General features: G+C 33.8%; 1 protein-coding gene across 1 annotated transcript; it reads right to left on the reverse strand.

Annotated features, from left to right (window-relative positions):
* Positions 1-732: 732 nt before the first annotated feature.
* On the reverse strand, positions 733-27,883 carry LOC124364971 (protein O-mannosyltransferase 1-like). The gene is made up of 15 exons (XM_046820824.1): positions 27,765-27,883; positions 27,453-27,680; positions 23,818-23,978; positions 21,697-21,821; positions 19,623-19,799; positions 17,181-17,361; positions 16,044-16,293; positions 13,007-13,189; positions 11,295-11,462; positions 9,164-9,277; positions 8,013-8,166; positions 6,722-6,939; positions 6,329-6,455; positions 3,629-3,803; positions 733-1,725 (listed from the first exon to the last, which is right to left on the reverse strand). The coding sequence occupies exons 2-15, from the start codon at positions 27,654-27,656 to the stop codon at positions 1,551-1,553; spliced, it is 2,412 nt and encodes an 803-aa protein (XP_046676780.1). The 5' UTR covers positions 27,657-27,680; positions 27,765-27,883; the 3' UTR covers positions 733-1,550.
* Positions 27,884-27,887: the final 4 nt, after the last annotated feature.

Below are 27,887 nucleotides of genomic sequence, written 5' to 3' on the forward strand. Positions count from 1 at the left end.
AATCCGATTTTAACTTATACCATTTTATGAAATATGATGGTAAAATTTCATTGCATGCATGACGTCAGTTCATCAATATTACAACAACTCATTTCATGTGTCAATCTTTCTTCATTTCTCTGTTGTGATGAAAAACAATATATTTTAAATTATGACCATATCGTAATATAAATATTTGTTTAGATAGCCAAAATACAGATAAGCATGAATTAATTTTATCTAATGTAACAATTACTAAACACACTGAAATTCTGAACAACAAAATAATTCTTACAAATAACGTACAATGTACAACACATATTATTACGCTGTATATATAGATAAATAATAAGGTGACTGAAAGTAAAACCACTTTGTCTTATTTTAATGAATGTGATGTATAAGGTTCTATGTAAGCTTTCTTCAAGAGAGGTCCACGAAAAAACTAGTTCTAGCAAATTAAATGAAAGGTCAATGAAAAAAGTATTAGATAAAAGTAAACAAATCTAACAAGACGATACAGTACATGAATCAATGCTCATGCTTTCCAATGCAGAATGGCTGTTAAGTACAATGACATTAATAATTGTAATCAAAGGAAAATTTGAAACAATAAAAAAACCTTATAGTAGGCACTAATTCATAAAGAATATTCGATCATTATCAAGTCTTTTTATATGTTAAAATTGAGCTAATAAATAATACCTAGAAATATTTGGAAGCAAAAATAAATTATTAATAATCATTTACAGCTTTAAAAAGTTACTAAATAAAACCTAAGTTGCTTTCTTGAAGTCAGGATGCGATTGGTAAGGAATCTTTTCTTTTTAAAATTCAGGTATAAAAACTGGTGGAATTTCCTCTGAGTTTTTATCTATACAAACTCAATTTCCTTAACCCTCCAGTAATATGCATTTTAACATTACGTAGCACACCTGTTAGCACAGTCCTTTCAGATTTTTACATCGTAAAATTAATTATTGTCATGTATATATTTTGCAAGACAACTTTCAAGGAAAATTTGTCTAAACACTGCAGTATTTTATACTCAAACAATAATTAGGTGTTTCATTCGATTTAGATGTTCTACTTCTATAATATTGTGAAGTGTTGAGTACATTTAGGGTTTTTATTTTCTTGGAACTGCCACCCCAAAAATATATTAATTTTAGTTGACACAAAAAAATTAAGTATCAAAAAAATAATATAAAAAAATACCGTTTCTGAAATTATTCGGCCCAATCACTTGACAAAAATAATCCTGTCCAGTTCCCACCATTCTTATTAAAAATACAATTCCTCTTAGTCTATAATAAAAATATCTCCATGGACATTTGAGCGATACTCTAAAAAAACACAAGTAAATAAGTCTTCTAAAATAACGACTTGAATTGTTCGGTAGGATTTGATTTGTTCTTACAATGTCATGTCTAACAAGCAGTCTTACTTATTCTATACAGTTATCTATCATACAGAGTTCCTTAGTAGCTTATACTTGTCTACAATAAGTCTATGAAACGTATGAGATGAGGTGAAATCAACAGATAAAAAACTAAGTTTAAGTATAACAACTACATGTGAACAATGAAATCCCAAGAATCCTTCCATCGCAGTTTCATGACGTCATTGGCCGAGAGGGCTGAAGTGCCGTAACTGAGAACGCAGAACTTCCGGAACACATGGAGCACAGCGAACACAAAACATAGAACTACGCAGTAGAACACAAGTCGAGCCAGGGGCCACCTCCTACAGGGCAGGAAATCACCATAAAACAATTGCAACCTAACATGTTTGGGAATTAGTGTTTTCTAAGCTCTGCAGTGCCCTATTTAGGAATCAGTTTTTCTTTATTTAGTGACCTTATTTAATAAATTTGACAATTCTTTTAACTGTCATGAATAATGCATAGAATTGGTTTCACCAATAAATTAGAGGAAACAACAAATTACTGATATTTTATTTTCAAGTATGTATTGGCCCTAAAAGAAATTATAAACTTTAAAATTGGATGATCTTAACAGTTTACAAAACTAGGCTGTGACCTATTCAGTGTAATTCTAAATTGCCATGTAAGTAAACAAAAGTGTAATAAACACATTTATATATATATATATATATATATATATATATATATATATATGAATAGAAAGTTTACAATTAGAGAGACTTGTAAACAAAAAATATTTGAACAGAATCTTTGTCTGTGTTGTTTGATTTATTTTGTAAGGTTTTGATTTCTCTTATTCGGGCGTACAACAAAATGTGATCAGATACCTATTTTGAAATATTTTGTTTTATTTAAAAGGTTAGATGCAATAGCGTAGTAGTATTTATTTCAGGAATTCAGATTAAGATAAACTTTAGTGAGTTGATGATTAATATTTTACTATATTATACGAGGGGTATTAGAAAAATAAGGTTCCCATGATTTTTTTTAAATAGACAGCTCTATATTTCTACTTAGTGTTATACATCAATTTAACACGTAAAAGTTAAGCTATTTCTCCACATAATCACCGTTTCTGTCCAAACACGTTTGTAGACGATGCTCCAACTTTTCTATCCCCATGTGTAGAATTCTGCCGCCAATCCTTTGAGTAACTTCTTCCTTGACTTCATCATTGGTACTGAAGCGTTGGTCACCCAAGTGGTCCTTTAATTTTGGGAATAAGTGATAATCACTTGGGGCTAGGTCTGGGCTGTAGGGGGGATGGGGCACAATAGTCCAGCCAAAATTTGTAAGCAGTTATTGAGTTTGACGTGAGACATGAGGTCGAGCGTTGTCATGGAGAAGCCTCACACCACTGGACAATCTTCCTCTCCGGCGGTTCTGGATCGCGCGTCTCAGTTTTCTTAATGTGTCGCAATATCTGTCAGAGTTTACTGTTGTTCCTGTGAATGATGATTCTCCGATCTTCAAGCAGTATTGTCTCAACTTTTTCAACAACTCCATCTGAAACTGAAGGCCGTCCACTTCGGTTTTCATTGTGAATTTCCATGCGGCCTTCACTGAATTCTCTACACCATTTCCGAACGTGTTGAACAGATATGCAGTTTTCCCTATAAACTTTGATTAACTGACGATGAATTTCAATAGATGAAATCTGTTTTGCATTTAAAAAACGTATCACAGCACGAATTTCGCATCTGGCGGTAACAACGACAGGGAGCTACATCTTCGAAGGCAGCTATGTCGGCACTGTTGGACGTAGCGAGGCGCGAGTGGTATGGATAGAGAGAGGGACAGCTGATGAGTAAGACAGTGTTGCCAGATTTCTCCCAACATATCGCATTCTGTCTCGGCGGCATAGGGAACCTTATTTTTCTAATACCCCTCGTACATGCTTTTGAACATTACTTAAATAATAGGTAATGAATTTCAGTATTTGATTATGAAAATACTCTCAAAATAATTGAGTTTATTTTGTGACATAAAGTAACCTTATAAATGTCAGCGTAAATTGATATTAAAAATTTGTTTTAAATAAGTTAGCGTTAAAAAAAAAATAAATATACTGCAGTAACTTTTCAATTTGTTACAATCACTCTAAGTTCACATGATAATTTAGTAGTTTTTACGATTTGCAGCATAACAACTAAAAGCAATAAGTTCACGAAGTAAACCAAACAAGAGTTGTACAGAACTGACCAAATGACGAAGAGCATGTGCTCAGCTAGAGCGGCCAGCAGCAACACCTTGAAGACAAACGCAGGCAGATAGTGGTGCAGGAACAGTGTCCTTTCTACGAAGAAGAATGGCAGATAGTGGAACAGAAAACCACACAGCAGGACCTCCCCTATTTGAATAAACCGGTGCCACTCCTCTGAAAGTTAACAATTCATCACATTATAACCAGGACAAAAATTATAGATAGCAAAAATAACCTTGTGATAAAATAAACCAGCAGATTGTTTATGGTTTAAAATTGGCATTTAACCATTGGTTTACATCATGTCATCAATATTTTGTTTTTACAGTATGAACAATTACTGCATCTACATAATACAGGCATCAGTTTCCTGCCCTGTTTATGGATATCATTTTGGGCAAATGACACAATCAACTGTTTATAAAGTACAATGTTTTGTCAACTCCCAGTTGTTTCAGACAAATTCAGTTGTTTTTAAATGGTTGCTACGTTACCCATTATTGTTTGTTACTTGATAATTACAAGCTAATTCTTATTAGGAATAAAATCACCATTTTTTTATTCTAATTTCTGATGTGTTAGGCTATTAATTTATTTGTTAAAAAATTTGTTAACTTTGCTATCAAAATGAACTTGATTTGATTGTTCAGCTGAGCTGACCTGAGTTTTACCTTTGGATACGTTTCAATCAGTTGTAACATATTATATATTTAATTGAAAATATTTGTTAAAGTTTCTGACAGAGAATTTATAATGCAGGTTTGACCAGTGTCAGATCCAAATATTACAGCGATGCATGTTGTTCACCAGGTTAAGAAAATAATTCGAATTATCACATTTTCTACGTTTTTTATTTCTAAACATTAGAAATATGTATATATATATATATATATATATATATATATATATATATATATATTTTAGATGCTTATTTCATTTAAAAAGGTATCATAAAAAAAATATATTGAAATCATTTGCAAACTCTGATGTTCTAGGAGAAAATTATTTGGGCAACATACAATCTAATATTAGTTTCCAGTACTTATGCAGTTACAATAGTTTAAGTACTAAACATTTAAAATACCAGGTGGTGGCCATCTGAAGGTTTGATAGGTGATTGATTTGATTAGTCCTTACAAATCACTTGGGGTAGACGAGGTCAGAGAGCTCTACTTACAAAGAGGGTTGGATCACCTCCTTTCTTGAATATGTGGGCATGTGTAGTTGTAATGAAAATTTTCTGGGTTGGTTTTTGTACCAAAGCGAGGAAACCATTTCCTCGGAAAAGAGAGGAGGAGTTTGTGTTGGTGGTCTGTTCTTTAGAGAAACTAGTTCCATGATTTATATGGAATAGTACCTCCTCTGTTACCCCTACATGCAAACCAGCATGCATATAAATTCCAGGAAAATCATGTGATTCTGCCTTGCACCAAGTGGTGTCCAGTATAAGAGGAAGCATTGGCAGCTAGAGAAATGGTTCTGAGTGTCTTCTTGGACATTGAAGGATCTTTTGACAACACTACACTCAAACGATTGATAACATAGTCATGGAAAATGGCACTGATGGTCACATTTGTAACTAGATTAAAGGTTTCCTCATAGACAGAGTGGTGACCATTTCTGGTCAGTGCAAGGACAACAGAATCTATCCTCAGAGCAGTATTTTCAATTCTCTCATTTGGAGCATGGTTGTGGATGATCTGGTGAGCTTACTTAAAAATACTAGTTTTTCTTGCGTAATATTACACACATTTATTGACATTGCCAATCGTATGACTGTAAGTTTAACACCACAGTCACTGAGTTAATCATTGGGGCTCTAGATCTAGTAGGAAACTGGTGTGATAATGATCCATTGTGGGTTGGCCACAATATAAATCCAGTCAATGGTACTGCTGTTACCTTTCTTAAGAAACATCCACTGAAAGGCCAGGCAATTGAGATGTAGAGCTCATCTAGACAGGATAATGAACATGGGAAAGTAGTCCTTGGTACATTGCAGACACGTTATAAGCAGGTTTTGGAGATTGAAGCCAAGGTTGTAAGTCATTGTCATTAGCCCTATATTTGGAGCTGTGGTCTGGTGGCCAAAAATGGAGGTTAAGGTAGTGGTAGCCAAGCTGGCCAACATTCAAAGGATGCTTTTCCAAGTGCTCTATGTGCACCCTTGGAATGTGTCTTAACTTTGTTCCATTGGATATCGTGATCCGAGCTACCAACAGAATGAGTGAGTGTCTATTGTCTTCAGCAGAAAGTACATTTATCAGTCTAGTGTGTAGACTCTGCAATGAGTATGAGCACTTGTTTCTTGACTATTGTGAGTTAGATAGAGATTGTTTTGTCATTTTTGGCACTTTGAACAAGAATGATAAGTTGCTCAAGAGGATCTGTTCAATTGTTTTCATACTTCTGAAACTAAACACTAGTAGGGCTTTATACCATACTTCTAGAGTGTATGATCCAGCACTTAAGTTTATGTGCTTCACAACAAACCAACTTTTAGATACAGAAGAAATAAGATCATTATTCTAATGCAATACAAAAGGCTGTATTGAATATAGCCTTAATTGACTTGCTGTTTCGGGTTTGGCTTTTGTTGGGGAGGGAATAAGAAAAAATAATGCAAAACAAATAAGAGAATATTAATGATATTAAGTAATGAAAATTGAACAACAGGCACGGTTTATAGAAACACTCACCTTCGGGAAGATCATAGCACTGCCTCCGTCGCCGCAATAGATAGAACACTAGCAGACTGCAATACGCAAGCAGACCGGCCGTGCCACTATACCAGATAACCAGGTTGCCCAGAAGATGAACTTGACCCTGTGGACAATATTGCAAGTTCAAGACAGTGCAATATTTGTCTGAAGAAGTGAGAAAAGAGAATTTACACCATGAACATTATTTGTACTCTGTCACACTTTGAGGAAGCTCTTAGTTATTGGTGAAGTTTTATGCATGTTGGTGTTTAACATCAGAAATCAATTTAAATATATCTTCCAGTTTTTTTTTTTTTTTTTTTAATTTTCCTCACTTTTTTGGCCTAAAGTTTTTCTAAAACATGTTCAAATTACTACAACAATACTCACATTATGCTCGGTGCTGACCCAGTACGCAATGCCACGAGTCATCAGAGGCCACTCAAGCGGCTCACTGCTGTACATGTGATTCTGGACGTTCTCCTGGTGCGTAATCAGCATCTTGTACTGAAGCTCGCTCAGTTTGCGCCACCACGACAGTCGCGTCGCTTGCAGCGGGATCATTTCAGCATTCACCAGGTCGCGCTCTCGTTCCTTCTCATCTTCACCTGCATGACATCACCTCAGGTTGGCAACACTGATATGTAAATAATAATATAAACTGTGGGTTTCTTGGTCGGATTTTGTGACCACCAGATGGAAATTAACACATGGATAATTGGAAATTGGTCTTCTCAGATAACAGCACCAAAACAAGACCTATCACCTGTTGTACAGTTTGTCTTCTAAGATGCAGGACATCAGACATAACCCATTTTGAAGAAGAGTTTAGTATGAGTTACTCATATTGACACTACAACAAATGATCACTTCCTCTGATACCCTGTTATCAATTGCCTAATAAGTAAGGCTTTTTCAAGGAAATTTTTTTAAGGAAATTTCAAGAAAAACCAGATTGTATGCTTATACAATGAAAATTGGCTCTCAGCTCCTGGACTAACAGTTGAAATATTTAACAATCTTTAGGCGCTAACCTATTAGTAGTTATTTTATTGTTAAATGTTTTTGAATTCAGTAAGTATTCAATCTGTAACAATTTGAGAAAGATGAAACTATGCAATTGGTGCCACTCATTTGTCACAACTGACTCTCAGCAGTCCTCGCTTATTGCCAATAATTACATTCATTAGCCATTTGCTTGACATACTTTAAAACTATGATAAAACTGTCCTTAAATAACGTGCATTAATGATAAAATAAGAATTTACTTTTTAATTGAAGTAACAGTGATAATGATATACTGTGAAGGAAACAGGATTTTTCTGGACATTTATATTATACTAATTTTTATGATTTGTTTATTTTAGCCTAGTTTGTAATTATGTGTTAGGTTAGTTATTTACCTGAAGAAATCGGATTTCAGATCTCGAAACGTAGTGATATTGAATTTTTGTTTCACTGAACGATGGAAAATGTCTGGAAAAATCCTGTTTTCTTCACAATCTTTCCATTGTCAAAAATAAACTTCAAACAAAGAAATGATATACTAGTATGAGGAAATGTTTGTGGATGAGCTGTTTCTGTGAATTGCACAGTCCACAATGATTCCTAAGTTAATATCACTAGTGAAATAGTAAAATATGTTATCACTTGTGATCAGTTCTGAGGAAGAAACACTCACTCTTGGTGTAACGGTGCTCCTCAACGTTCCAGACGGTATCCTCCTGGTGTACGACACGATCAGTGACCACCTCGTGTTGGTTGAACCCCCAGTCAGGCAACTGTCTACCACTGAACTTGAGGGCTTGGCTGGTGTTCACATGTATCAACCGCACCTGGTGACATATTGTGCATTCAAAAACTGTTCACGTACTTGAAATAAGAGTGAGAAAACAAACCAACATGTCCTTAAGTTGGCTAAGAAATTAGTTTTATGATTGAGGGGAAGGCTTAGTTAATGATTGCCTGAATGTAATTATACGAGGGGTATTAGAAAAATAAGGTTCCCATGATTTTTTAAAATACGTAGCTCTATATTTCTACTTAGTGTTATACATCAATTTAAAACTTAAAAGTTAAGCTATTTTTCCACATAATCACCGTTTCTGTCCAAACACTTTTGTAGACGATGCTCCAAATTTTCTATCCCCATGTTGTAGAATTCTGCCGCCAATCCTTTGAGGAATTGAGTAACCTCTTCCTTGACTTCATCATCGGTACTGAAGCGTTGGCCACCCATGTTCCTTTAATTTTGGGAATAAGTGATAATCACTTGGGGCTAGGTCTGGGCTGTTGGAGGGATAGGGCACAATAGTCCAGCCAAAATTTGTCAGCAGTTCTTGAGTTTGACGTGAGACATGAGGTCGAGCGTTGTCATGGAGAAGTCTCACACCACTGGACAATCTTCCTCTACGACGGTTCTGGATCGCGCGTCTCAGTTTTCTTAATGTGTCTTAATGTTTCCCCATAAACTTCGATTCACTGACGATGAATTTCAATAGGTGAAATCTGTTTTGCATTTAAAAAACGTATCACAGCACGAATTTTTGGCGGTAACATTTTGCATCTGGCGGTAACAACGATAGGGAGCTCCATCTTCGAAGGCAGCTAGACCGGCACTGTTGGACATAGCGAGGCGCGAATGGTATGGATAGAGAGAGGGACAGCTGATGAGTAAGACAGTGTTGCCAGATTTCTCCCAACATATCGCATTCTGTCTCGGCAGCATAGGGAACCTTATTTTTCTAATACCCCTCGTACTTTTTAAGGCATAAAGCTTAATTAAATACTACGTGAGGATGTAAGAACACTAAGAGATTCTGGAGTCCTCACCTGAGACTGAATCGTGTGCCAGACGTCACCTTCCTGCTCCCTGTTGACAATGTCCACCCGCCACAGGTTCTGGGCCGGCATCGACACATTGTAGTCTATGTAGCACGACACCTCCTGTACGCATATCAACTCTTAACAGAAATGAAAAACTTAGCTCAAGTTAGGGCTGTGCACTGTACAAAAAGTTAAGAACTGTTTAATTTAGTGAATTTGTTAATTAAAGTTAGTGATATATTCAGATCAACTTTTGATATGTACGTGAATTAGACCATATCATAGTCAGTAAAATAAATACAATTATACAATTACAATACAGAGACAAAATTAAATATTTTTCAAGTTCAATCAAAATTAAATTAAAATTGTTTTAAATACTGTTGTATTTAAATTATTACTAATATTATTTATTGATTTTACTTTTTATTTTTATAAGGTTGTAGGATTAATTTTTTTCGTGTAGTAGGCATAGAAAGAACCTTGTTATAAGGTATTTTTACATTGTATCATACAGTAAATTTTACTTTGTACAAAATGATATGGATGTGTGTCACATCCATGATGTAGATGGTTGATTTATACCACACAATCATATTGAAGAAGTAAAACAAAATGAAGATAGTGAATTTTACATACATTGACACTTTTCATTACACTTTTCTCTAAATTTAGTGTAAAACCTAAAAAGAAATACTAACTATGACATAATCTATTTAAAAAAAACACCATGTATTAACATGTTTGGTTTGTCCATTATCACAACAAGGTATTTATTTACAATAGCGTGACCATGGAAAATGGACTTTTTTTTCATGGGTTGGGCATTTATAGCCAAGTATTATTATCACAGGTGCATATAAACTGGGGGGAAAGTATATTATTGTATTATATTGATGCCTTTCGGGCATTATTGCGTTAAGGAGCAGGGGCATCACGTGATCTGGGATTCGACTTTTGCAAGCTCGAGTTAAATTTTTTTTCTAAAAGAGCAAGCAGTGCGCAGCACTGCGCAGCGGGCAGGCATCGTTGACAGGATTAACGTACTAGTCAGCATCATTTCAGTAACTTATCACTTACCTTAATGAACATCCAACACAAAGGTGTGCCATTACCACTACTGAACTAGGAGGTTAAGAATAGACACGGAGGAACAAAATAGTTCAAAATGGCGTCCCTTCTTTATTTGAGAGAGCCGCGGAGTAATACCAAACTGTCAAATATGGATAGTGTTGCTAGAGGTACTGTCAAAAACAGAGTTTTCAGAGGATTTAAAAAAATCATAACTCCTTTGATTTTTGTTGCCGACGAATTTTTTCTTCACTATTGTTTTCAGGAAAAAAAATGAACATACCTTTCCATGGTCACGTTATTGTAAATTGATACCCACAACAAAATTGTGCACAAATACTAATTTATCTTGTTTTATGTGTAACATATTATAAACCCTGTAAAATAATACACTTTAGAACTATACTATATACAAGTGTTATAACTTTTATGATTGTTTTAAGTAAAGTTTGTAACACTGCAAAAATAAAGCTACCACTGCTGTAAAACTTTTCTGACTGGTACTTCTATCTAGGGTTATATTGCATTAAATGATATGGTGATAAACATTATTCACTGCCCTTTTCCTGCCAGTCACAAAACATTGGATTCATTAAAAAAATGAAAAGAAAATCTAAGAAAAATATTAAATAAAGACAGTTATTAGTTTAAGAAAAAAATAATATATATTTTGTTGTCCACATTTCGCTCTTGTCATTCAGTGTAAAAATATCAACTAGCTGAAGTAACATTTGAGAAAATAGAAACAGACAGAATTGGGCAAAAATAGCCAACTATTGGTTTTATTGTTTGTGTTGTTACATGTTTTTTAATGGTGTGAATGAAGAAATTTATTGGTATTTCTCCAAGAATATGGAGTTAACATAATGTATACATAGTACTTAAAACAAACAGTTCATACTTGTGGCAACTACATTTTATTGTACAGAGCTTTTTGGATTGCTTTGTAAAATCACAGATTTGGATATAAACCATAATTTCAGAATTCACTGATCATTGGTTTAATTTCTTATATAATCCCTGTACTACTACTTCTAAGACTCCAAAAGACCAGTTAAGAATGTACCTGATTATGAGGTGACATCGCCGCTGCTACGTCGTGGGAGTTGAGTGCTCTGCTGGTGATACCATGCACCAACTGCACCACATCATCATGTTTGATCACGTCAACTGGTTGGGAGACCACCAAGTTGTCCTTGTTGGGCCGCTTCACTATCCACCAATTGTTAACATCCTGGTACAATAACGGCACAATCACAAATCAATTACTACTTGTATTGTTGTGTAAAAGCTTGTTCTCTTGCTTACTGAGTAAAAGTTCTAGTGAAACAGCCTTCTTTCAGTTTAGTCATCGGGGGATTATGAACTCTAATCAAGCTCCCTTCTACTTTAACCCTAGAATTGGCAGATGCTGCATATATGGGGCATTAACATACTTTCATACTATGTAACTTTTGAATTAGTAAATATTATCCGAACGCGATAAAATTTATATGGTTGTGAAGAGCAAGAACCAAAGTTGAATATCAGGTTTTTAACCCTTTGAATGCGGATCCTGTCATTTTAAAGAATGCTGAAACTCCTGAAAAATGCGGTCACATATTTGCGGGATTGATGTTTTACATTTTAGATTATTACACAATAGACAATTTTACGGAATAGTCAAATATTACGTAATTTGACATCTTGTTAGTAATACAGTTCTCCACTAGAACGGCCAAGCTGTATTACATCAGCTAGTTTACAAAGCAACAGTTGATTGCATTATTTGGTTATATTCATCCTTCAAGATGCCTGAATTTTTATAAAAATATGTATACATATAATATGAACTAATGAATTGTAATTACCTAATACATTTCTAAAAACAGCATAGTGTTTGGGGTCTAGTGTATATTTTTTATTTTTTATACAGTCCAAGTTAGGTATAAAACAGAATTCAGGGGGTGAAGAACACACACACAGCACCCATTCACATAGTTTTCAAATGTGTTAACAAATGAAAGTAAAACAAATAAATCAACAAAACATCTTTCTCTGTTTTTGTGTGAAAAATTATGTATAAAATGTTATAATTGTAGTTTATTTTATACATACTGTAATTATATTGGTTGTGGTTAAAATACATTATCCGGTACCCTAAAACACTGTGCCACTAAAGTAAGTTTTGCATGCCGCTCCCAGGGTTAAGGTTAAGGAATTAATTGTATTCTAAATTAAATAAGAGACAAGACCTCCTTTAATAACATTGCTTGGTAAATTGATTCAAGGCTAGTCCTACCAAACCAAATGATTTAGATCTTTTTACTTTCGAAGGCATAAAACTAATTTTAAAATGAAAAAAATGATGTTTTACTGAACAAGTAAAAAGAAGTTAAGAAATAAACAAATTATTTTGATTTTTGTAAATATGCTGAACTGTTATTAATTACGAAAATTGGGCTTATATAGAAAGTTCCATATTGGCACAGTAGTAATAGACTAACAAAATAATTTTTGTGGATGTCAAAAGTTCCAGAGATAGGCATTTGTAAATCAATACTTATAAGAAGGAAAAGAATTAGATTCCCAGAATATGTTGTCAAGATTGGCTCACAGATAACAAGTACAGCAAAAGAAACAAAATTTCCAAGGTGATTGTAAATTCCAAAATAACAATGGTAAAAGAATATTGAATGATACCTTTTAAGTTATAATGACATTTTTTAATGCAGATTTCTACCCATGTTCAGTACTGTAAATATTGAAACACAACGTATCTTTCAAATATCACTCCACCTTAAACGTGTAGCACGTGACTTGCTGCTGGTGTGAGCTGCCTCGTTGGTCTGGGTAGCGTATTGGGTAGACGTGAGGGTGGGAGTGTAGCCAGCAGGCACGTCCGTGCGTGTGCCTCAGAGTCACCTGAGAGCCATGACCCACCTCCAGTGGCTGTCCTCTGGTTATACTGGCTAGTCCACCCTAGACAATCGTTTGGTGAGGGGAGAGGACAACACTATCCTTCCAAGGATTAACTACTGCCAATTACAACAGGCTATTTAATTATATTACCATATTGACTAGATCCCAGATGTTTTAGTTACAGTCAATCTCTTTTTTAAATTGCAATTTTAGTTGTACTGTTAGTTTTTATGCTTATGCAGCCGGTGTCAAAACAAACATAAGAATTTAGTGGTTCCACACCGTGTTGAAACAACGCTCAATACATTTGGCATTGTCCGGACAGTTGCATGTCCTTGCCAAAACTGGAGGGGACTTTCCGGACAGTTGCATGTTCTTGCCAAAACTGGAGGGGACTGTCCGGACAGTTGCACTATCACTGCATATCTCTGACACTTTCAAAGTTATTCTATATGAAATACACTTACTTTTTGTTACCTCAGTTCGACTTGCAAATGCAGGACTTCTGTCTGGACAGTGTCAGTGAAACATGTAAATTTAAGGACCCTTAAAATGTTCTTTGTAAATGAAAATATGCGCGTATTTTTCTTATTATAATGAATAAAAACATTTCTCTGATTTTTGAGTAGAATAAACACATTACAGGTTGTGTCCCACTAAGCTGTTATACGCTAGTGGGGAGGCACTCTCCGATCTTTCTGTAACTACACAGATTAGAGACAGAATCTTATTAAAATCAAGGTCATCTAGTCCTTTTGGATATTACTCATCACAACTGGTAAGTTATTATGATTTTATATCTACTTTTTAAAAAAAAACTTTGTCAAAAATGCGCACTACTGACCCAATAATTAATTAAGTGTAAAAACGTAATACCATCTAACATGATGATTTTATAGTAAAATGGACAAAAATGCAACCATCTGGACGAAAATCATGAGTTTAAAGTTTTATCTCATATTGGTTAACCCTGCAACTGGCTTTAAGCGATTATCGACGCATTAACTACAGTTTCAAAATGGCACTAAGCTATTTTCGACGCATTAACTATGTCGTAATATGATCTCTCACAGCAAGTCTATTTTTACTTTGTTTGAAGTAAAACATACGTAAATATAAAGATAAAGATTCAAGGTTTCATATTATATCATAAAACGCTCTATAGTTAAGTTAAATCTTTCATTATAAAATTCTAAACTTGGATGTTCGCATTTCCGATCGCCATTTGTTTGCGTAATTTCCGAACACGCTAAAATTACCGTATGTTTGTAAAAATTCCTTATCGTGAGTTTACGTTCTACACGATCGTAAGTGTCGTCATTGAAAACAGTGTATTCTTGGCTTTCAGAAACATCTTTTCAATAGCCAATAGGAAAATAAATGTTTATAAAATAAGCGTTTTGAAAAGCTCGTGTTTTGTAAAATCTCAAAATGCCTAATGCGTCAAAAATAGCTTCATTAAATTTTGTTATTTTTTGTTACTTTATCGTTGTCTGGAAATAGTGAAAATCATATCAAAACAAAGAAGAAGAATTGCTCTAAGCAACAGTATAATAGACAACGAAGACTATGAACTAGTATTTTTATTTTTGTTCTGTTGCGCAATCACCGACTCAGCCAGTAGAGAAGAACAACGCATCGCATGGTTGCCGTGTTGATTTCTTTGTTGTTATTACGTCATTGCCGGTATTACTGTATTGCTTGCTATTTATTTGGATATTTTAGACTTCTCGTTATTTAGTGTGTATAAATAAAAGTTTGTTTATTGTTTTTGTTTTTAATTAGTGAAGTGAAAAATGTAGAGGTTAGGTTAAGTTTTAGCAAATAGGTTAGATTTTTGTGAAACTGAAAATAAGCCTATGTTCACGTAGGTTCAGTGTTTTATTATTTTGTAGACAATTTAATTTTAATTAAAATAAAATTTTGATTTAAATTTATGCAAAGGTATTTATTATAAAAGTAATTTTTTTTTACTTTTTCTGAAGGTATTAGCGTTTTATTTCTATGACCATCGCTTGTTTTATTTTTTTAACAAAAAAATAATAGAGATAAAAATACATTGTTGTACATTTTTGTAAACTTCAATAAACGTTCTATCTTTATAAATAATATTTGGATGAAAAGAAAATTGTTAGCTAAAAAAGTTAGGCATTTATTTCACAATTTTGACTTTTGTAAAAATAGAAAAAAAATTTGTTGCCATATAAAAATATCTTATACAATGTAAACTTCTATAAATATCATATTTTTCTCTTCTACATATACTTATCTCTTAGAAAAAAATATTTGTTCATCCAATAGATTCCAAAATGTCACAATGGTATACATAATAGTGCTATACAAACTTTTTTCAGATTTTGTAATTTTTATAGATATATTATCCAAAAGTACCAATAAACTTCTTTTACCTAAATATTTTTTTTGTAATTTGTAATTGAGGTATATAAGAAAACTTTTGTATATTTTAGAATTATTCTAAAAACTTTCATATTACCTGAGAGGGTGCTATACATTTTGAGAAAAATTTATTCTTTACTAATATTTTTACGTTAATCTGTAAAAAAATAAAAATATATTCAATGATTCAAACTTTAATATTTTTTTGAGAAACTGCATTTATTTCTAAAGACATTGATGTTTTTAAAATGTTTGTATCTTAAAAAAATAGATGAGCAGTGATTAAAATACAAAACCCTTACAAAATCACCAAAAGGTGCCTGCCATTTTGGGAAAAAATGATGGCCAGTTCCAGGGTTAATGGGGTCCACAATAAATCTGTTAAACAGTAAAATTCTTAAATATTTCAGCCTTGCTGTCGAGAGAAATCTTTAGTCAACAGACGTTAAACCAAAACTGGAATTGAATTATGTAAGCAATGTACCGACCCGGTGTGAACTTGAGAACTAAATCTCACCTCTAGATTGGCTTGGAAAGCACTGGTCATCACGCTGTCATGTGGGCCTGCCTTGTTGAGCACAGCTAGGTGGATGTAGAACACTGCCAGGTACACAGCTAGGGATGCTACTACGATGACTGCACTGCGAAGCACTGCGTGATACAGTGCACTGATGTCGGACACTGCACGATCAGCCAGCAACCGCCAATAGTCACGACACACCAGAGCAATGCCCAGACACCATGAATAAAATCCTACGTACTTCACACTGTAACAACAGTGGGCCATTGGGTCAGTTATTTTCTGTTGCTAATTTAAATCTTTCTATAAACCGATCATGGGTAAAATTTTAATACTGTTCTTCGTTCATTTAAAAATAATATTCATTTGTTCTAAATGTACACTATACACATTATTTGTTTAAGTTAGTTACAAAATCATTGAGATTAAAGTAGTAAGATTTTTTTGTAAAATGCCAATTAGGAAACTGATAAAAGTAGATCAGTTTACTTTTCATATAATTTATCAAATACCAAAAACAGCCTAGTTATGATCATATTAGAAAAGTAGGAAATCTTGAGTATAAAAAAATAATTTGGTCGCCTCATTTTCCACTGTTATATCCAAGAATAGAATAAAAACATATTATGACATAATAAATATGTAAAAACCTGTCATAATGTAAAATACAACCACCAATATTATTTACATGCTCAATAAATAATTGTTAAAGATAAAGTGATCATAAAAAACATTATCAGTTAAATTGAACACAGCAAAATATGCAAAGCAGACAAACCCAAACAACAAACCTTTCTTGAAATGATTTAGCACCAATTATTCCACTTCCATATAAAATTATTAATGTGATAGTTGAACAAACATAAGAAAATAATTTCTACAGCATTCCTGAATCTTATTTCTTAACACTTTCAGCCCCAGGTGTCTACATTATTCTACAGTAAGTTGTAGTATCATTATCATGAATCATCTCATGAGGCTGAAAATGTTAGGGAAACAAATAGATTCAGTTCTCCTCAAATAAGTTTTCAATAACTCTGTTGTTTTTAATCTGTACATACAAATCCTGCATGATTTTGTGTGGTGCAAGCAACCCCATTAACCTGGCAAGCGTGAAAGCGGAAGCATGATTACCACAAGGAAAGGGTGAGACACACGAAAGCCATGAGAAGCCAAGCCCAACGTCGCAATGAGTAATGATTGCACACAGTCTGGGCTCGGCGGAAACGCAGCACACAGAGCAGTCCGACCACAGAGAACAGCAGCAGTTGCGACTCCATCAGCACGAATCGGGACTGGGTCAGCAGAGCATTATCTGCATCATTTACACAACAACTCAATACTGTATTCCACATGTTAGAAACCACTCAGACAAATTATTACTCATCAAGTTTATATTGTATACTTCTTAAATAGACAGATTTCTTTTTCAGTTCTCTCCATGGAACACCTGGCATTTTGATACTTATGGGGATTGAACCATCTCAATACTGAAAGTCTTTAGTGTGTACACTACAAGACCTCTGGAACAACTCATTTTATGCACTTATTATATGGCATGTACTTATATGGGATCACCTAGATACTGCTACACAATATGACGAGAATAGTTTAAACATTTCTCCTGGTTCCTTGACATTTGCATTACATATAATGTTAAAATAGGGCGGTTAATTTGAATTTTGTGTCTATTATACATTATCGTTCATCATCTTACAAAATAGTTTACTTGTCATAGCTCAGCATGGTTGTACAGGCTGTGCCTAATCTGAATACTATGAGTCACATAATATGTACAGGAAAGAGCCCACCATGATGGTCTTCGTGCCTGTTGTTGGATTTCCAATTATTTAGAAATATAAGCATTCAGAATCAGAATAATTTTAATTGCCAAATTACAGTTCATACAAGTAAACAACATTTAATACAAATAAAGATGTTTGGGAATAGCTCGCCAGATGGTGAGACTAGAGCGGCCAACTTGGGGTAAAAAGATTCCTACGCTTAGTATGTATCGAGTAGCGGGTGGTCTGTATCTCTCCTACTTTTCTCACTGTGACTAGTTAAATTTGCGCTGCAATTGGAAATCCTATTACTTGTGAAGTGCATTTAGTGATTAAGGTTTTATTGGCAAAAAAAATTAATCACAAAACCGATTGGAATGAATGGAAGCAGAGTGAAACAGTAGTAATGATTTTTTAAAATGCATGTACCAATCAATTTTCACAACGAGGTGGTTGGTCTAGCTTTGTTACTGAAGACTTATTGACAAACATTTGTGAAAATAGCTGTTTTACGATTACTGAAGTTTTAGAACACTTCTCTCAAATTTCTCAAAGTTTATTTCGTGAAACTTACGGAGAAGCTTGGCTAACACGTATTTTGTGCCAGGTGGGTTTCATAAATGTTTACAGAAGACCAAAAATAACACAGGCTTACTGCATCACTGAATTTTTTTTTTAAAGATTATGATAGTAATGAACTTCGTGATCATATTGTAAGTGGTAAGAAACATGGGTGAAGTATATTAATTGTGAGATGAAAAGGCTATTGAATGAGGAAAGACGCTTTCTCGCAAAAACCATGAAAATGTCTGTCAAATAGAAAGATCATGGCAACTATTCTCTGAGACTATAAGGGTGTGATTCTGGTTGATTTCCGTGAACAAGCTCAACAATCAATGCAGATAGGTCTTGTGAAACTACACCTGGCAATACAAAACAAGTTTTGGTGAAAATTGAGCTAAAAATGCTTCCTAATGTTCGATGATGCATGTCCACACACAGCCAATCGTACCCAACAGCTCTTGGTTGATTTTGAATGGGTGATGTTCGATCATCCTCCATGCAGCCCAGATCTTGTGCCAAGTAACTATCATTTCTTCCTAGCTCACAAAACAGCACTTCAATATTGACATTGTTCACACTGGTTAAGACCAGCGGTTAAGATCCTAGGCAAAGATTTTTTCAAAACAACAATTAAAAACCTGTGTCATGCTACGATAAGTGCCTTAATTATAATGTCTGTAATGAATGTAACTTACAAAATTTTGTTTATTCACTTTCTTAATTTTTTTTTTATTTCTAAATGGCTGTTACTTTCAATAGCCCTCATACTTAAAATATTTGTTATGGAATGTATAAATTTCAATAATTTCTAGGTACACATAATTGTGGCAGTTATAAATGAGTCTTACCTTGTACACATACTCGTATACCACATACCCCACACCACTTAGGTACCTTGAAACCTTCATTAACATAGGTACTTCACTTCTGACATCAGTGTACATTTTTCTAAAACAATCGAGGTTTGAAAATAAATATGTTACAAAATTATGGAAACTCATAATGAATGATAGATCTGCTGCAAGAACTATGCCTGTTGGGCCACAATTATTATTAGTTATGAGTTATTAAGAAAAAACAGAATTCAATCTGTTTGAAACACAATATAGTACAGAGCACTAACTGTTTGCCCCAAACTGAAAACTAAAATTTTTATGAAAAATAGAACCACCTCACAGAACAGCTTCAAACCGCACACAATACCATAAGGAATTGTAGATATACATACCTGCAAGTAACAAAAAAGCAGCCAAGCCTGCAGCCCACTGAGAACAACCCAGCTCCAGTATGAGATAATACGCAGCCGGAACTAGTAGAGAACCGCAGAGTGCAGGGATCAGGCGCAATGCAAACAGCGGCACTTGACTGCTGTACTGACTCCCAATACGCTCAAATCTGAAGTTACCTGCAACATATACTCATAAAAATACCTGCAAACAAGAATGCAACCAAGCCTGCAGCCCACTGAGAACAACCCAGTTCCAGTATGAAATAATACACAGCTGGAACCAGTAGAGAACCGCAGAGTGCAGGGATACGGCGCAGTGCAAACAGCAGCACTTGACTGCTGTACTGACTCCCAATACGCTCAAATCTGAAGTTACCTACAACATATACTCATAAAAATACCTGCAAACAAGAATGCAACCAAGCCTGCAGCCCACTGAGAACAACCCAGTTCCAGTATAAGATAATACACAGCCGGAACCAGTAGAGAACCGCAGAGTGCAGGGATACGGCGCAGTGCAAACAGCAGCACTTGACTGCTGTATTGGCTCTCGATACACGCATATCAGAAGTTACCTGCAACATCTACTCATCAAAATATCTGCAAGCAACAAGAAACTTGCCAAACCTGCAGCCCACTGAGAACAACCCAGTTCCAGTATGAGATAATACACAGCCGGAACCAGTAGAGAAACCGCAGAGTGCAGGGATCAGGCGCAATGCAAACAGCAGCAGCACTTGACTGCTGTATTGGCTCTCGATACACGCATATCAGAAGTTACCTGCAACATCTACTCATCAAAATATCTGCAAGCAACAAGAAACTTGCCCAAACCTGCAGCCCACAGAGAACAACCCAGTTCCAGTATGAAATAATACACAGCTGGAACCAGTAGAGAACCGCAGAGTGCAGGGATACGGCGCAGTGCAAACAGCAGCACTTGACTGCTGTACTGACTCCCAATACGCTCAAATCTGAAGTTACCTACAACATATACTCATAAAAATACCTGCAAACAAGAATGCAACCAAGCCTGCAGCCCACTGAGAACAACCCAGTTCCAGTATAAGATAATACACAGCCGGAACCAGTAGAGAACCGCAGAGTGCAGGGATACGGCGCAGTGCAAACAGCAGCACTTGACTGCTGTATTGGCTCTCGATACACGCATATCAGAAGTTACCTGCAACATCTACTCATCAAAATATCTGCAAGCAACAAGAAACTTGCCAAACCTGCAGCCCACTGAGAACAACCCAGTTCCAGTATGAGATAATACACAGCCGGAACCAGTAGAGAACCGCAGAGTGCAGGGATCAGGCGCAATGCAAACAGCAGCACTTGACTGCTGTATTGGCTCTCGATACACGCATATCAGAAGTTACCTGCAACATCTACTCATCAAAATATCTGCAAGCAACAAGAAACTTGCCCAAACCTGCAGCCCACAGAGAACACTGCAGCTCCAGTATGAGATAATACGCAGCCGGAACCAGTAGAGAACCGCAGAGTGCAGGGATCAGCCCATAACTTTTGCTAGGAACATCATAGAGATGTTTTATTCATGTAATTGTGTTTTTATTAAATAGACCATTAAAATATAAAAAATAAAATACAAAAATAAAAAATATGTCAGAAGATAGGGGGTTGCAATTTGAAAATTTAAAGTTACCCCTCGTACTACCCTTCTTTGAAAAGGAGGGAAGAAATTTGTTTATCATTCAAAAAATCCAAAACAGTTTTATAATAAGTATGGCAGTGACCAAAAACCTATTCAAATGTCAAATTATTCATTGTCAAAAATACACTTTTAAAATAGTAGTGAATGTTATGAAATAGTATATGGCATGTGAACTATTGAATATGAAGAACGAAAAGCTTTTGATAACTTTTAATTGGCTTTAAGAATGTAATAGCTAGAGCTTTTTCATTAACCAATTTACACTCATGATAATTTACTATACAGTAATGTTATGAGATGAATAGAAAATGTTGAAACAATCAATAATTATGTATGTTCATGGTTGAAATAATTTGGTAAATTGTTTTACTATAGTGATGTTATATAGCTCACCGTCAAATCCAGCTAAGTAAGCCACTGCTGCAATCAGCTGTTTTCCAAACGGAGGATGAGAATCAAAGTAGAATGTCCTTTTCATATACAGACTAACGTACTTTCCGTAATGTAGCTCGTCAAATCTGGAAATTATGGAAAAGGAGGAATAATTAATTAAAGTTGGGAACAGTGAGAGATCAGAAAAGGAAAGACGAGTCAAAATACAGACTTTTAAACTTAATTGACGGTTAAATTTAATATGCTTTTGCCTACTGACCTCATGGTGATCATTTTATTCAACCTAATCAAGTTTATAAGTCAGCTTTAGAGAACACCAGCCTAGATCCTCCAGCACTCTCCAACCACCACTTAAGCAAGCAAATTTTTACTTAACTCTTTCACTCACAGATTATTTTGAGCTTACAACATCCCTCATGGGTTTCTAACATCTCCTCCTATGGCAGAGTTAAACCTGCTTTGATTAAATCCCCTGCTGGTTTACACAATTCCAAAAGGATTATGTGACAATCTCGGATAACATTCTTGGTATTATGTTAATTTTAAAAAACATGGTATTATATTTAACAAGCTTTTCTCAATATTATTATTTATTAAGGGGGAGTAATCATTTCAAACTTGGATACTGAACGTAACACAGGATTAATCCATTCCACTCCAACAACATAGACTATTTTTCAACAATACGGCTTTATTATAGTATACAGTTCTAATTAGTCAATTTAGTTATGAAGTTGTTTAAACATTAATATTCGAAAAAAAAAAAAAAAAAAAAAAAAAAAAAAAAAAACAGGCAAAGAATATTTATATTTCTGGCTGTGAATTTCTATGAAATTTTTTTGCAACACTATGAGACTGATGTACTTTATTGTTGTGAATTATGAATGCTGTGTAGAGTGTTTCTGTATAAGATTGATGTAGTATCTTATTCCTTTTCAGTAATTTGAGTTAATTTACTTAAAAGTCATGCACTATTACTATTCCATGTGTACTTCTAGTACATGTATAGAAACATGTTCAAAGATCTCAAGATAATCTACATATATTACCCTTAGGATATATATTATCCCTTGAAATTGCTTTCCATGTTCTTTTTTATTTGTTGGAAGAAAAAAATAAAAATTGATGTAATAATTAATTTATAATTAGCAATACCTGTGATTATATCATACATAAATAAAAAAGATCTTATATAGGTATGTAAAATTTATAAAAACTACATGTACAGTGTGATTCTAGAAAGTTAAATTTTTGATAAAAACCCAATCAAAATGTAAATTTTTCTTTTTTTTACCTTTCAACTTTATTATAATGCTTAACCAGACGTAAACCTAATGCAAAAAACAATAAGTAGTAATCCAAATAAGTTGACTAGTTTGTTAAATACATTTTATTTAAAGCCATGAATTTGTTCTACTTTCAAAGTTCCAAAGGTTAAATTGGGTACGTAATTAAACTGTAAACGTTTTTACCATCTTTGGTGTGGCACTACATTCAGATTTACATACCAAGCAACTCATAGGTGTAGCATACATCCCAGTAGACTAGTACAGGGTGCTCCGATATTTAAAAAAAGAATAGTGCTTTAAAACACACTATTGAATACCACACATTTGCTGAACCTAGGCCAAAATTTTTTTATTACTTATTAACATGGAGGTGTTAAATAACAATTCAGTACTGGCATTTAGTATCCATGTTATTACTTAGGTTAATGATTTTTTTTCAATTATACTAACCAAGAATTTCTTTTAAAATATTCATATTCTTAAAATTTGAGGAAAATGTGCTGTAAAGAACAAACAAACACAAGTATACACTGTAGAAGGCAATAGGCAATTAATTATGTTAATTTTAAACAGTAAACAACAATGAAAGGTTTAATCATCCACAAGCAGGTTAATAAAAATGTTTTAATGGTTCAATAATATACTGTGACTACAGAGCTAAACCTTATAGACTAGAATGATACCTATGACCTCTGTGAAAAATGGTTACAAAACTGACCATTTCATTTTACAAAAACAATTGTTTGCCTACATTTTCCTTCAAAAAATTCCTTCTAATTTTTACAAATGCTAAATATGCTCAATTTAAATTATCAGTGAAAATACATCTTACACAATGTGTCGAGGTTGCTCAAGTTTGTAGAATCTTGTAGCAATTGCGGCAATGAACAAGATAGCCGCTACTGCATCCAATTCAATGTTAATCTGAAACCTGTTCACTCCGGGTTTCACAGATTTTATGAAAGCAGAACTCTCCATCACGGTACCATCAACCTAAATAAAAACCAAAGGATAAAGTAAAAAAAAAAACCATTATCAATAATTTCTTCTTATTGTCAAGCAATAAGGGCATAAAATAAGTTGATATTTTTGGAATATTAATATAAAACAAGAATTTTTTAATATTTTATCATATTCTAGTTTATTGAATGCTGTTATGATGGACTTACTAAAATATATAACATTTTTGGGTTTACGGGGGTATCGAAAGGTAGAGCAGGGAATCATTCCTTGTCCTTGTTGAAAATCGTCACGGGACACCCAGCTACAGGTTATTAAAGATTGTGTTCTACCCGGTACAACTATTGTAAGCGATTGTTGGAAGGCTTATAACTATCTTGGCAACAAGGGATTAAGGCATTTATCCGTCAACTATTCAATCAATTTCGTTGGCCCAGATACTGGTCCCCTTCCCAAACGATTGAAAGACACTGGCGAGAAGTTAGGGCAAAAATACCCTCATTATGGTGTCCGGGGTGACCATGTTGTCGGGTATCTGGCAGAATTCATTTTCAAATCCAAATATCCCCACCACTTTTTTCTGCTACTCAGCTCTAAAACGCCGCCATACTAAAGGTAAGTGTTCTCTATTACTGTCCATTTATATATTAATATTGGGGTTTTACATTATTTATTACATTTTTTACACTTTAGTTAAATTTGTTTATATTATTTTTAGATTTTTATTTTTATCAGGGGTAGGGTCCAATAAGCGGACCCGGTTTTTTATATCGAAGAATATAATCATCGATACCTAATATTCGCATATCGAATCATTAGACTATCAATCGATATAAAAGTAATAACAATCATATGTTTAAATTAACCCTAGAACTGGCGGTCATTTCATCCTGTAGTGTCAGGGCTGTTTTTGGAGCTTCGCGCAAGGTTTATTTTTTAAAAAAATTATTAAAAATATAAAATAAAAGCAATATAAATAAGAGTATATATTTTTTGTGTTCAGAATTAAACGTAGAATTGCACTATATTGTAAAATTAACCATCAAAAAATTTTCTAATAAAACACTTTTTTTTTTTAATCAAATATAAAATTTACGAAAAATATTTCTTAAATTTGGGGGGGACCATACCTAGCAAATGAAGTTATAGTGAGAAATATTTATAAGTGAGATAGCCATTCTGTGTCAAATTTTATCTAGTTTCAGAAAAACATAAACATTATACACATTTATGAAAGCATCATAAAGCTATAGAACAAAAAGCAGCGATGCGTATAAATTCTGAAAATCGGGTGTACACGTAAGACTTTGGTTGTAAAACAAGTTTTGCTAATACATTTATCTATGAATACATGTTATTTTGCATATTTTATTACTTAGAATAAAAATAGAATATACAGTAGTAATGAAATAATTACCATAAAATTATTTTTTGAAAAGTAAAAAAAGTTAAATTTTTGCCATTATTCAAAAATTTTGCGAAAAATTTTCATTCAGCAAAATATAAAAATAGTTTTTCTAAGCTTTTACTATATCAAAATTTATAAATTTATGGTTTATAAGTAAATAGGAAATATTATGTAGTTAGAAAACTATAAAATATAACTAAAGATATTGAAAAATATATAGAATAACCCAAACAGTTATTATATATATAACCAAAGAAATTACAGGAAATATATATTTTATTTGTGAAAACTATCTATTTACCAAAAATAAATAGTTACTTCAGAGCTAAAAGAGTGCTATAAATAACGTTTAGTAAGTGAAAACAATAACAAACTATGTAAAATGAATTTTAGCCAAGACATTTTGCCATAGCCTACACAAAGCCGGTAATTTCTCAAACATATTTCAGTAAAAAAGAAATTGATTTTATTCTAAAATATATATGTTTACACTACTACGACATCAAACAACACACTACACATTAAATACGACACTAAAACACGCGTAAAACTATTAAAACTTACAAATATCCACAGCTCGGCACGAAAGTGATACAGAACGGCAGCGGCAATATGGCGGTCACAACAAACGGCGTCGCGTTTTTCTTTTACGTTCAAAATAACAAGCTTGCTACGTCATAACCATAATACAAAGAGGAATAAAACTCATCTGTTCCTTAGCATTTTTCTTCCCGAATCCAATGGTGCATGAATTATATCGATACGCTACCGGAGTATATTATAAAAAATAATTATACGAGGGAATGTTTGATCGACAAAAAATTTTGACGGTTAACACACAAAAAAGCGGCATTAACCGACATAATTATGTCGATTAACAGTTCTAGGGTTAAAATGTGAATTTAATGATAACAAATAATAAATGAACATAACCAAAATCAGGGAAACTCATAACTTTAACTAAATGAAACAGAACGAAAACGTTTTTACTAAAGTTGTGTCCACCATTACCTTCTTTTTTTTGCAATATGAAGACGACCATGTTAGTATCACAAATGGATTCTGTTACTGTACACAAATATCATAAAAAACATATGGATTTCTTAGGTACTAAACAACTCCTGTTAAACCCATATATCGTCTTGAAGCTTCCTGAAGCTTCCTAAAAATTGACGGCCATTTTAATACAATGTTAGCTGACAATTTAAAATATTACCTTGTATTAATAGAAATGTTTACAGCTGTTTTATAATGTAATATTTAAGTTGTTAAAAATAATAATTCATCAGTAATCGATGATTATATATTGATGGTTATGATTAAGTAATATCGTTTGCCAATTTCGATATAAAAAAACCGGGTCCGCTTATTGGACCGTACCCTTTATCAGCCCCTCTAGAATTTGATATTTTACTGATAAGTACTATTTCAAAGGTTGTTTTTCTTTTGTTGACATCAGCATAAGCAGCCGCAGCCCATGCTGATGGCCAGGGTCATTCGTAACAACTCGATAAAGAACAAATTAATTTTTAGCTCGAAATTAAGAAAAACATTGTTCATTTGGGTCAAAATTCTTCCCATTTCAATAGCCTATTACTGTTCATTTACATATCCTAAGATGATGGCGCATCCAATGAAATCATAAGGTCGAATCACGGTCACAAAAGATCACGTGATGCCCCGACAGGGCTGTACAAAGAAATAAGCTATTGCTCTGTGCATAAAAAATAGTTCCATTGTTAATGTTCTACAACATCGTTATTTATAATTTCCACTCCATGAATCCTTTCACTGTTTTGTTCAGGAGAAAAATATAAATAATTTTTTGCCAGGTCGGCCTCTAACTTTACGATTATCCAAAAATCTTACATTTTGTCAAAAAAAGGTTTGTGATTTGTCACACATCCACCAAGAACATTGTTGGGGCATATATTTATATATAAAGTTTGGATTAGACCATGTTGCGTTTAGTTATGATAGCCAAAAAATAATCTTTAGGAACCGTTATGAGGGTGATTGTAAAGGTACTGTACATTTGGCTATCCAGAAGCATCAACATCCATTGCTATAGATTATCCATTAGCACAAAACACTCTTACCTGTTTATCTCGATAAATATCCGTTTTTGATTTTTTCATATCCAAATTATTTTCGGTGGCATTCGCATGTTCATTAATATTATCAGAAGGATTTTCGGTGAAGTCCTGTTCAGTTGAGGTTAAGGTTATGTTTTGCTTGAAGTTTTTCTTCTTTCCGTTTCTAAGAAGATTTTTCATCTTTTTGGATTTTAATTCTACTTCCATTTTACATATACAATATAATAACACCTACAAACATTTCAAAAACAATTAAAATCGATGGTTTGATCGATGTCAGTAAAGATAGTTCAATTTTGTTGTGACTGTCTTTACCTATTTTCTTTCTAACTTCAAGCGTCTAACCAGTCAACACATTGTCGCAGCAGACAACCATCATGTACAGACGAAAAGACTGTATTTCTATGGAATGAAAGTAGCACTGTTAAACAAGACACG

The sequence above is a fragment of the Homalodisca vitripennis genome, chromosome 6 (assembly GCF_021130785.1).
Source record: "Homalodisca vitripennis isolate AUS2020 chromosome 6, UT_GWSS_2.1, whole genome shotgun sequence".
Lineage (NCBI taxonomy): Eukaryota > Metazoa > Arthropoda > Insecta > Hemiptera > Cicadellidae > Homalodisca > Homalodisca vitripennis.

Excerpts from the sequence above, each read along its gene's own strand:
- LOC124364971 (XM_046820824.1), bottom strand. The coding sequence starts at position 27,656 with ATGGAAGTAGAATTAAAATCCAAAAAGATGAAAAATCTTCTTAGAAAC. Across the intron at positions 21,822-23,817 it reads GAGCAACCTCGACACATTGT|ATTTGACGAGCTACATTACG; the intron begins GTAAGATGTATT and ends CATAATTTCCAG. Across the intron at positions 8,167-9,163 it reads GGCACACGATTCAGTCTCAG|GTGCGGTTGATACATGTGAA; the intron begins GTGAGGACTCCA and ends ATATGTCACCAG.